We start from the raw sequence: 12,207 nt of genomic DNA on the forward strand, positions 1-12,207 counted from the left end.
TCAGGAGTCTGTCACTTATGCAGAAAACTGAATTGAGAAGAAGGAAATGAGCATTTACTGAGGGCCTCCTTTGTGCCCAGTGCCTGTACTTTCTTATGCGGTGTTCCATTTAATTGAGAAGTCATTTGAGGAGTGTTTTTGTCCCCATTTGCAGGTGAGGATATGAGATACAGGGATATTAATGTGCCCAAGGTCTTGCCGAGGGCCTGCTTTCACAGGCAGGTCTGTCTGACCCAGGTCTGTGCTGTCTCTGTTTTATGTAGTCTTTTCTGTGCTGGTTAGTATTGCCTTCACAAAGGGAAGGGAGAGGAACTTCGTGTCTCTAGAAGAGAGACACTTCTGAAAGTGTCTCATGAAAGACACTCATATCTGGGGTGGGTGGTTATGATGCTTGGCTGTAGAGGCAGTTTCAGTTTCTGAGAAAGGATAACACAAACTTTGCATTCTCAGAAAAGTGCTGGTTTCTGAAAGGACCATCTTGATCTGAGGTGGCAGCTGTTTCTTCCCTCAGGGCATAGAAAATATGGTTTAACTACTGGACAACTCTTCACAAAGAATGTCACAATTACTTTAGTGTATGTTAATTCTACTGGTATTAAAAATGTACTGAATTATCCTAGTACTAAAGAGATATGAATAATCCAAAACAGTATCAATGCTCTTAATTTGGAATGCACTTATTTTGGTTGTGGGGGGGGCTGAGGTGGATAGGTGAGGGAGTAAGGTAAGAAATATGCATATATGTTTTGTGTGTGTAAGTGTGTGTGTGAAAGAGGATATTTGTGGTGTTTTGGGAATTCACCATAAACTTCAATTGGCTTCCTTATTCATGCTAAAGAGAGTATCACCTCTTAAGGATTCTGAAGCACGGAAAGCTAGCTGCCTTTTTTCTTTCATTCGATTGCTTACCAAATTTACTCTTTCTCTGAGTGAAGGGACATTAGGATAGACAGGGAGTAGCACAAAGCTGGGCAGGAGGAAGAGGGAGATGTTAGGTAATAAACTGAAATGCTGCCTTTGCATACATCTTCCTTCAAATCTCCTGAATCTTTCTTTTCAATAACTTGCCCTGTGGGATTATAGGGGAAATAAATTCACCAAGGAAGTGAGAAAATAAATAGGAATTGCTCAGGAATTGGTGTCTATGTAAAAACAGTTTCTCAAATAGGGAAAGAGGTTTATACTTGTATTTAAACTAGGGGAAAGGTTTATACTTGCTACTGGAGCTGGGTTGACGTGTAAACTTCTCGTGTAGCACTACAGATGAACTATTTTAAGCTGTGAAACCAAGTTTGTAATAACAGACTTGGCAATCGATCACCTAGTGTTTGTCTCTTAAAAAATGATGTATTACAGCTCCACCAGGTGGCTGCCAACAGTGTGAATGAGACAGGCTGACATCCACATCGAGGAGGGTGAAGCTGCTCTTGATTTTATTAGTGCATGTCAGAGTTGATTGCATCAAGATTCAGTTTAATGAAGGGCAGAAAAGGGAGAACATTGCGAGTTTTTCTAGGAAGTCTGTCTGGCAAAAACAGCCCTCAAGATCAGTATGACTCACCTTTGACATGTAAATATCCAAATGCTGTACACAGGTTTCCAATGGGTTAATTGTGCTGTAGATCCATATATAATGGTGACCTCATTCTGGCTATTGTTTTTGGTGTTCCTAAAAGGGCAAACGATACTTCATGTCCATATGTTAGTTTTGGCTTGTGACTGTTAGAGACTTGAGTGTGGTCTAATTCAGAAGCTAAGTATTGTAACATCACAGTATAGTAAGAAAGAATGCTGGTGACCTGAATTCAGTTTTAGGCTCTTCTATTAGGCAAGTTGCTGTTTTTTTGTGGCCCTCAGTTTTCTCATCTGTGAAACGAGTGGATTATATTGGCGGATCTCTAGAAACTCTTAGCTGTGTGCACAAGCATTTGAACAATTCTGTTTTAATTCGGAAAAGAATAAACTTATTAAGCATTTGAAACCAAATTTAAAGGATAGGGAGGAAAGCTATATTTAGTGTAGACATTTACATTTTTTAAATTAAACTCTACATTATGATATTGATGATAAGAACTAGAATGAGAGTTTTTACTATTCTCTCCCTAGTTCTAATATGGCACAGATGTGATAATAAAGTCCATATGTAGCCTCGCAGAACGTATCTGATTAGACATAAAATGTTAAAAATGAAAAACATCTGATAAGTAAATCGAGCTATCAACTTGTTTTAGGCAGCCCAGAGAATAAAACGAAAACAAAAACCTATGCAGCTACTAAATCACTGAAATGTGAAATTCATTTTCCTAACTTATTGGTTCTGTTCCTATCTAGGTTTAGAGAAAGGAGAAAGAAATAGCATCTTTCTGTGTGTTAAGTAAATATCTTAATTATTTAAAAATAAAAGGCAGTATAAAATTGAAATTTTAGGAGCTCTGAGTAATGAACATTGGTTCGTTTTCTTGTATTCTAAATATTAATAAGATGAGCCATTTTTAATGGATCCAATATTCTAAATTGCAGTTAGTAAGTATATGCCATTTTAATTGATTTATTTTTTCATGTTAGTTGAAGGCATTAATTTGAAAAAAGCATAACCTAAATTTGATTCCAGTTTTTAACTATACAACCAGTTTAGAAAATATCAAGAACTGGTTATGGCAATATAAGAATATTAGTCCCTTTTGCCTTTTTATTTTGCTCCTTAACAACAAGTGAATTCATTATTTTATTATTCTATCCCTTTACAAAAATCAAGTCATTATTTTAAATAACTTACTCATGAATGAAGACTGATTTCATATGGTAGCTCCTCCCACCCTTTTAGAAAAACAGTTTATACATTTTTTGCTTCTCTCTATGGTTTAGTTTGCCTTCTAGCATATGTGCATTTATTGGCATGTTATGGTATGTGTGTTGGCTGGGCAGTATTAAGCTCTTAGAAACATATTGCTATGCCACCTGCTTGACGTTTGGAATGTTAGCTTTGAATGCAATATAGACTTTGATCTAGGAGTTTTTTTTTCTGTGAGAAATTTACATGAAAACAGAATCTTTGATTTTAATAACTTATGTGTTCCTCCTGCATATTACACACCAGAACTTGTTATAATGCTCCATGAGGGACATTGCAGCTGGTTGCTATGGAATTGATTGTCACTAAATAAAAGATTAAGATTTCAGGTAGAAATTAAGCGGGAAGAACTGCTGATTTCTTAAAGAGATAGGATAATATTGGCACAGACGTTCTGTTAATTTAAGAGTAACAATTCTGGTTTTGATGAAGACATTTAAAAAGTTAGCTTCACAATGTGCCTTATCAAAGATAAAATCTTAAAATTTATTTTAAATTTAATTTTTTTTTTCATTTAAAAAGGGGCTTTTCATTTTTTAGAAGACCAGTTCCTCCTAATAACCATGTGATAAAACTTTACCAATGAAAAGAACACACACATGCACATGAGCACACACACATACACACTTTGTATATTATTACACATTATTCCTATCAGTCTTCTGGACTAGATAATCTCCCCATATCTTTATGTTGAGCAAAACTTTGGCACCCTTCCAAATATATAATCTTAGCTTGAATTTAAAGTTTAACTTCTGGTTTTTAGTGTCCTGCTAATTATGAGTTTGAGGCATATTTTATGTGTTCTTCTTAGTATGCGTTGAAAAGGAGTTAATGACCATTTTTCTCTATATTCTTCTAATAACCCAATTAGTGGCATATCATTTTACTTCTCTATGCTTATTTTCCATATCTCTATAAAACGGAGGTTGTGGTATGGGTGTAAGAGTTGGGAGTTTGGGTTAGAACAATTGCTAATGTCTCTCCCTGTTCTAAATACTGTGTGACGTGATGGAAGCAAAATGCTTTGATGGTTCGTGACCACGTCTATATTTATTTGTTCACCATTGACTTGTCTTTTACTCTAAGAATTTCCTATTATACCCGTGCCGTGCATGGATTTCTGAAAGATTTAGTTATAATCTAAAACATTTAATTTGCTTGGCTATTATGCATTTAAAACTTGCCAGAAGTGTCTTCGTCAAACAAGAATTGGGTTGGCTTTTAAAGACTGTGAACAAGGCTGAATATAAATGGAATTGCGGAATTTGTCAGTAGCCATTCTTTTATTTCATTAGATAAATTAATGCCTAAGCATTTAGTTGAAGGAATATAAGTAGCTCTTCAATTTTATTAATGGTTTTGCCTTAATCCTGTCTTCCTTTTAGCTTGCAGTAAGTACAAAATATTTACAGTTTCTTGAAGATTCTTATAATCTTCCATCTCCCATGAAGTACTTAAGTGATATATATAATAAATGCAACTGTCATTCTTTCTCTTCCACTTGCTCTTTTCTGAGTATTTGGTTAGATGACTATTTTTTTTCTCTTCTACTGTTTAGTCACAATAATTCTTGTGTTCTTAAAGAAAAAAGCTGATAAATTAGGTCACCATTACTTTTATTATCAAATAATCAGTGAAGAAAATACCTAAGACCCTTTGAAATCCTTGCATAAAGAGAAGTAGCCAAAGTACCAGATTAATCTGTTATCTTGTTGAGAAAACTGACCAGTATATATTGGTTTTGCATTTTCCATAGTAATGTCATGTCATTTGTTTAGATATCCTTGGAACAGAAGATCTTATAGTGGAAGCGACTTCAAATGATGCTGTGAGATTTTATCCCTGGACCATTGATAATAAATACTATTCAGCGGATATTAATCTATGTGTGGTGCCTAACAAATTTCTCGTCACTGCAGAGATTGCAGAGTCTGTCCAAGCATTTGTGGTTTACTTTGACAGCACACAAGTAAGACTTTTTTTTCCATGGAGCCTTGAATAAGAAATCATCATGTGCTTCCTTTTTTTTTGCCCCCTGCATTTTCTGTGAGTTTTCTTAAAGTCTCTTTCTTGTTTTTGTTTGTTTTTTTGTATGTTTGTTTTTGCTCCCTCCAGAAATCTGGTCTAGATAGTGTCTCCTCATGGCTTCCACTGGCAGAAGCATGGTTACCTGAGGTGATGATCTTGGTCTGTGATAGAGTGTCTGAAAATGGTAAGGCACTCAGATGGGATGGTAGTTGATACGTAAGTTTGCCATTCCTTTGTAAACAGAGTATGTCTGTTTCTTTAATGTAGACAGTACCTCTCATGTGACTTTATTACTTTATGAAAATATTTTCATAATTTCTCTTCGGAATCTTTTTGTACATTTCTTTTTTAAAGAATGGATATTTTGAGGTTGATATATTTTCTTTATATTACTTTTAGATGCCTTTAGAATAATATTGACATAAAGGGAAACACATTAAGATTCGTGGACAGTATTGTAGGGATATTCATGTTTTATTTTATTTTTATTAAAAAGATTATTTTGCATATTACTTTAGGTGTAAACCGACAAGAAGCTCAGGAATGGTGCATCAAACATGGCTTTGAATTGGTAGAACTTAGTCCAGAGGAGTTGCCTGAGGAGGATGGTAAGTGTTAATGTGTTAGTAGAAAGCATGGCGATATGAGAGATCATTTTAATTTAGGGAAGAAGAATAACAGTGAAATTCAAGGAACATTTTTCCCCCAGGTGTTTGAAAAGATTTGAGCAAAATCCATTGATGTGTTTTTATTTATTTATTTATATTTATTTGTATTGGTTATGAATATTCATGAGATACAGAGCTGATTGTCACCCCTCGTGCCCAAGATGTGAAGGCCATATTTGTACCGGCACCATACCCATTACCACAAATTACATTTATACCCCGTGTCCCCCACCCAATTATCCCCAACCTCCTTCCCCCTCCCCCTTCCCCCCCCCTCCACTTTGTATCCCAAGGTATGTTCTCTCCCTCTGTAAGTTCAACACAGCCCTTGGTCTTTCTATCCTTCCTTCTTTCTCTCTGAGCTCTCAGTTATGAGTGAGTGCATGCGGTTTTTATCCCTCTGTGCTTTGCTTATTTCACTCAACATAAGTTTCTCCAGACTCATCCATGTTGTTGCAAATGGGAGAATTTCTTTTCTATGGCAGAGTAATATTCTATGCCGAATAAATACCACAATATCCTTATCCAATCATCCACATTGATGTGGTTTTAACCATTAATGTTGTAATCCATTTATTTGGTTTTACCACCCATTTTAGGACTTTGGAAAACGTTTGTTTTTCTAGTGGATAAAGAATGGCAAAGGATTTCTATCTAAAATCTTTGTTATTTCTCCAATCCCTTATTCTTTCCCCACTGCTAGAGAAGGGAAGTTACTCCTATATTCATAGACAGTTAAAGCTGATGTTCCTTATTTTGAATTCATAGTAACCTAAGGCTGAATTGCCACGAATCCCAGGGGGCGTGTTAGACCTATTGGTGTCTTTTGGACATTCAAAACCCAAAATAGACCCATAATTCCCTCCCTTCCCCCATAGTGCTGCATTAACCACCTTCTGCTACTATCTGGATTTCCCCCTCTCTTGTAGATAACCAAGGTTAGTATCTCTAATACCATGCCAGGATTATGTAATTAATGGAATCTTACATTTTCAGGAGAATATGAGTGGATTCCATTGGTGAGGCAATGGGGATGACTTTATTATATAACTCTTATATTGTGTGTTCAATTGTTTTAGTTTCTAGAATATTCTTATCAGAAGCTCTAAGCTCTGTATTTGCCTTATTTTTTCCCTTATTACATCTGTTACAGTGTGAAGTAACAACTAAATAAGCAAGATAAACCATGGCTATTTGATAAACCATGGCTTGGGGGATATATACACACATATATGAATGTATATGTATATATGTGTCAATGTGTGTATAAATAAATATATTTCCCCTTCCTGATTAGATGACTTCCCAGAATCTACAGGAGTAAAGCGAATTGTACAAGCCTTGAATGCCAATGTCTGGTCCAATGTAGTGATGAAGAATGGTAAGTAACTTGGAACTAAAGTCATTTTTTCCCACTGTTCCTTTTAAGTTTTGAATTATTCACATTTGAAGGTACTTCAAAAAATTCATGGAAAGATTCATATTGACTTTTAATTCAATTTTTCCATGAACTTTTTGAAGTACCTTTGTATTTGTGGGACCATTAGGATTATACAAAATCTATAGATTTGTTCCAACTTCAAGTCCCTGGTTGGAGGAAGAGTCAAAAATAGCATTTCTAGGAATTTTTATTATATGTTTAATAGTTAATTCAGCAAGAATTTAGAGGTTGCCTATAATATGCCCAGCATTATCTTTAGCTCTGCGAAATAACTCCAAAATTGTAAGACACTGGCCCTGTCTTTACATAGCTTATAGTACAGCTGTGGAATCAAAGTGTACCCTTTTCAAATGCCAGGTCAGTACACAATGCAATCTGTGGAGAGTGCAGAATGACTGACCCAGTCAGACAGTACGTAGAGTCAGAGATGTGTCCATTGTGTTAGGCTGGAATATTTAGAGAGAGCTTTAAGGAGAAAGTGGGTCCTGACAATAGTCTTTATGGGATGGTCAAGATTTGGGTTGATGAAAGGGGAGAATAAAAAGCAGAGAAGGAGGCGTGGCAGTGAGAATAATGATTGTATGTTCTAGGGTCACCAAGAGAATCCTGTAATTGGAGCTAGCTTAGAGAGAAGCCTGAATTCTAGGCAGGAGAATTTGGGATTTTCCCCATAGGATTGGTGAATCACCAGAGTTATTTTAACAGGGGAGTGATGCGAAGAAGTTGGCATCTTTGAAAGTTTGTCATGGTGGTGTGTAGGGAGGTTTGATAATTGAAAGAAGTCGAGGTAGAGTCTGAAGGCAGGGAGATCAGAGCTGTTGCAGCAGCTCAAGGGTAATGTGTTGGGGCCTGGGAAAATGTGGTGACAGTGGCCGTGGGGTGGAAGGCTGGACCTGAAATGCAGTGGGAAGGGGGTAGGCTAGTAGGCACACCCTAGCTTCTTTTAGTCTGCATTAGTTTGCTAGAGCCATGGTAACAAAGTGCCATAAGCTAGATGGCTTAGAACAAGAGGAACTTATTGTCGCACAGTTCTGAAAGCAGAAGTCCTTCATCAGGCTGTTGACGGGGCCATGCTCCCTCTGAAAGTGCTAGGGAGAGGTCTGTTCCCACCCTCTCTTCTACTTCTGGTAGTTCCTTGGTTTGTGGCAGCATAACTCCAGTCTTCACATGGCATTCTCCCCGTGTGTCTGTCTGTGTCCAGGTTTCCTCTTTTTATAAGGACAGGAGTCATATTGAACTAGGGGTCCACCCTACTGCCGTATGCAGTATGCAATTATGTCGGCAAAGACCCTCTCTCCAAATAAGGTCACATTCTGAGGTACTGGGGGTTAGAACTTCAACATACAAATTTTGGGAGCATATAGTTCAACCCATAACATAGTCCTTTAGGAATTGCTGCCTGTGTAGTGTTTTTCTCTTACAGCCCTTGCCTGCCTCAGAAAGTATGCTATGCTGGGTAAAACACTACAGAAGGAAAATGAGAAAAGTCGTATTTCATAGTAAGCTTACTCCATCTTCCTTGAGATAAAGGGTCAAGTGTAGGTCAGTTTTATAGCAGTAGAATATTCCACCTCAATTTTGGTAGAGACTTGAGTGTTAAGTGAGATTGGCACCTGTCAACTTGCCTGAGGTCTGATCTAACCCTTGTCATCACTGGAGAAGCTCCTTCTGGCATAATAAGGTGTTCCTTCCTCTCCTTTTCTTTCCCTCTCTCCTTCCTCCTTTTAATCTTTCTAGGGAGAATCTAACGTGTCTGTTACATTAAATTGTAAAGATATTAGATTATATTTTATTGCTGTAGCAATCAAAATAAGGCCCAGATAGACCTAGAGGGAATAAGGAGATTTTAACCTATGTTACTGTCTCTCTCTTACCAAAACAAACTCAAATTAAGGCTTGGTCCTTCTCATTCATTCATTCAGCAAATCCTTGTTGATCACTTACCATGGTGAGTCATTGCTCTAAACTGTCTACCCTATAAAAATAAGTTTAAGATATGGTACATAAACTGGATCAATTTAGAATAAAATTATATTCAGTGGCGCTTGTTATATTTATGAGAACTATTTTCAGAAAATCTTATTTGGCTTCAATCACTTTTTGAAAAATCTGTCTCCCAAGTTCATATGTTAAAGAAGTACTGCCTTGGAATGTACACTTATGGCTATAAATTTAGAACCTGGACTGAACATGGTTTATTACTTTGGAAGTATGGTTAAAGGTGTTTTCTGAAAAAAATGCCATTCTACTTGTTTTAGACATTAATCAATATTCTTAAAAAAGCTACAAAGCAAAGAGGCATGTTGTAGATTTTTCATGGTTCTCTACCCTGAAATGTCTTTGCTTTCTTCTTTTTTCTCTACAGTACTAGTTCATTGGTTTGCTGTTAACCAAAAACCAAAATATGGCCATTAACTTAATTCCATGTTTAAGAGGATTCTGGCCTACGTAGTATGAAGGAAACTTAACTATCTTCTCCCTTGGAGGAGCCCTGAATGTGGAAATACAATGATGTTTGGATGCAACCTAGGTCTTAGGAAGCGTGAAAGACATCTTTGTATAGCCCTGCATCTTACTTTAGAGGCAAAGCTCTGTATGGATATATGGTGGGTCATATTACTCTTAGAGGGTGACCTACCTCCTGTGCTGTTTGCAGAGCCTTGCTTCGCTGGTGATTTGTCTGAGTGTCCAGTGAACTGTGCCTTCCCTCAGCAGGCTTTTGAATGTCAGATGTTATCTGCCAGCAGGTACTCAGACTGGTTTGTTTGTTTTGGGGATCTCTGTCTTTTCTACTTTTTTTCTCTTTCATTTTTCCACCTTTTCTCTTATTTTTAAAAAAATTGTGGTTGTATATACATAAAAAAATTACTATTTTATCCATTTTTAAGCATGCAGTTCAGTGGTATTAAGTACATTCATATTGTTGTACAACCATCACCACTCAAAAAACTTTTAAACCAAAAAGTTTTTTAAATCAGAAAGTTGTTCAACAAAGTAAAAAAGATAATAGTGGTATTGGATACCTTTTTCAGGATACTAATGACTGATTTTTATTGTTGTTTATTTAGAAAATTTACAATAATCACAATTGATTCTTTAGGGTTATTACATTGAGAAATTACATAATCGCACTGATTATGTGAGATTATATATTATCTGTTTTGTATTTATTGAGCAATTAAACACTTAGGTTATTCCATGCCAGTCTTTAATTTTGTGCAGTTGCAGAGAAATATTAGTTTGAAACTCTTAAAAATCCATTTAAATGTGCTTAATTTGAAAAACAATTACAACTTTAAAAAAGACTATGAAAATTTAGCTATTGTGACAAATAGCACTGAAAACAGACAAATCTGACTATAGTTTTATTTCTTTGCAGTTTATTGGAAACTTGTCATTCAAAGGTCAAATATTTGATCCGAAAATCTAGTTAATTAAAAACTTAGAGATGAATAGCTTCCTTCTTGCCCTTCACCAAGATAAAGTGGATGTGTTTTCTAAATGGAAATTCATGATTTAATGAGTCCTTTATTACAAGTCTGAACAACTTACCTGGTTATAGGATATCTTCATAACTTTTTGCCTTTAGTCTCTTCTTACTACACTTGATCTTAGCCAAAAGGCCAAGAAGCGATTCCTTTAGTCTCTTCTTAGAATTAATAATACACAAGCAACCAAAGAAAAAATAAATAAATTAGACTCCATCAAAATTTAAAGCTTTCATATTTCAAAGGACACTCTCAGGAAAGTGAAAGGTAACCTTCAAGGTGGGAGAAAATATTTGTAAACCATATATCTGAGAAAGATCTAGTATCTAGATGTATAAAGAACTCTTATAACTCAATAATTCAAAGACAAACAACCCAGTTAAAAATGGCAAAGGATTCAAATAGACATTTCTTCAAAGATACACAAATGACCAGTTAGGACATGAAAAGATACTTAACATCATTAGTTATCAGGGAAATGCAAACCACAACTCTAAAAACCACTAAATTGTATGCTTTAAAAAGGCTGAATTTTATTACATGTGAATGATATCTCAATAAAAAAGAAAATAATACCACTATCGATAATAATAATGGTAATGGTAGAAGGGGGAGTAGTGGTTGCAGAAGAGGGAGAGGTGGTAATCTTACTAATAATAGCTGCTCATGCACATAGATTATCTTCACAATATCGATATGAGCTAGGCTTAAAGAGTTCAAGTAATTTCCCCAAAGTTATATAGCTTATCAGTTCTCAAAGTTGTTTGCACATTGGAATCACCTGGGGAACTTTAAAAAGTACTGATGCCTGGATCTCACTCCCAGAGATTCTGAATTAATCGGTATGGGGTGAGGCCTGGACATGGAGAGTTTTTAAATCTCCCCTGGTGATTGTGATATGATTATAATATGCAGTGGTTTGAGAATCACTAACAATATCTGTTAACTATCAGAGCCCTGATTTGAACTTAGATCTTTATGATTTTGAAGTATATGCATTTAACTACTATAACATGTAGCCTTATAAATTATTATGTTGTCATGAAGTTTCTCCTTTACTCATGTTTCTCTAAAGAATCAAGTAGCAGTTTTCAGACCTGATATTGTCACTCAGCTATTCGACCGTAGGCAAATCTAATACTCAACTGGCCTTTATTTTTAATCTGTAAAATGAAATTGATCTTCATCAATGGCCCCTCACCCTGGCTGCACACTCCAATTACCTGGGAAGCTTTTAAAACCTATGCTGTCTGAGCCTCACCCAGACCATTTATATGAAAAGTGAGGGGCAGCTACTTTATTTTTAAGCACCGTAGGGATTCAAATATGCAGCCATATTGAAAACCACTGGCATAAATGATGGTTTTCTAGTTCTAACTTGTAAAAGTTTGTTCTTAATCCATGGGAATAAATTCGGCATTTTGAAAGTCATATTAGCCTTCTGACTGACTTGCTTTCTCTCATTCCTAAATCATGCAGTATTTGTAAATGACCCCTGGCTTTGCAAGAAGATGGGGACTAGGCCTAATATAGAGTCACCTACAAGGAAAGGTAAAAATAGTGGGCACTCCCCCTCCATACTTCCTCTGTTCTTGTTCCTAGCGTGGTTGAGTATCATGCAAAGGTTACCAGTGTTTGTGCTAAACAGTCCTCCTTGAGACTTGAAAGAAATAATACAGCCTTTATAAGTAGCTAAGTGTTTAGGGGCATAATTTAGACTCTGGGTAT

At 36.1% G+C, this 12,207-nt stretch overlaps 1 protein-coding gene and 1 pseudogene across 2 annotated transcripts in view; one reads left to right on the forward strand and one right to left on the reverse strand.

The window, feature by feature from the left end:
• AAGAB (alpha and gamma adaptin binding protein) overlaps positions 1-12,207 on the forward strand; it is a 41,914-nt gene that overhangs the window by 9,390 nt on the left and 20,317 nt on the right. For both annotated transcript variants that reach the window (XM_063090451.1, XM_063090452.1), the window contains exons 2-5: positions 4,633-4,823; positions 4,970-5,066; positions 5,401-5,490; positions 6,848-6,931. In XM_063090451.1, the coding sequence (XP_062946521.1) occupies positions 4,633-4,823; positions 4,970-5,066; positions 5,401-5,490; positions 6,848-6,931 (462 nt within the window). The remainder of the gene's footprint in view (positions 1-4,632; positions 4,824-4,969; positions 5,067-5,400; positions 5,491-6,847; positions 6,932-12,207) is intronic.
• Positions 10,480-10,626, reverse strand: LOC134374128 (U2 spliceosomal RNA; annotated as a pseudogene).

Source organism: Cynocephalus volans, chromosome 3 (genome assembly GCF_027409185.1).
Source record: "Cynocephalus volans isolate mCynVol1 chromosome 3, mCynVol1.pri, whole genome shotgun sequence".
NCBI lineage: Eukaryota > Metazoa > Chordata > Mammalia > Dermoptera > Cynocephalidae > Cynocephalus > Cynocephalus volans.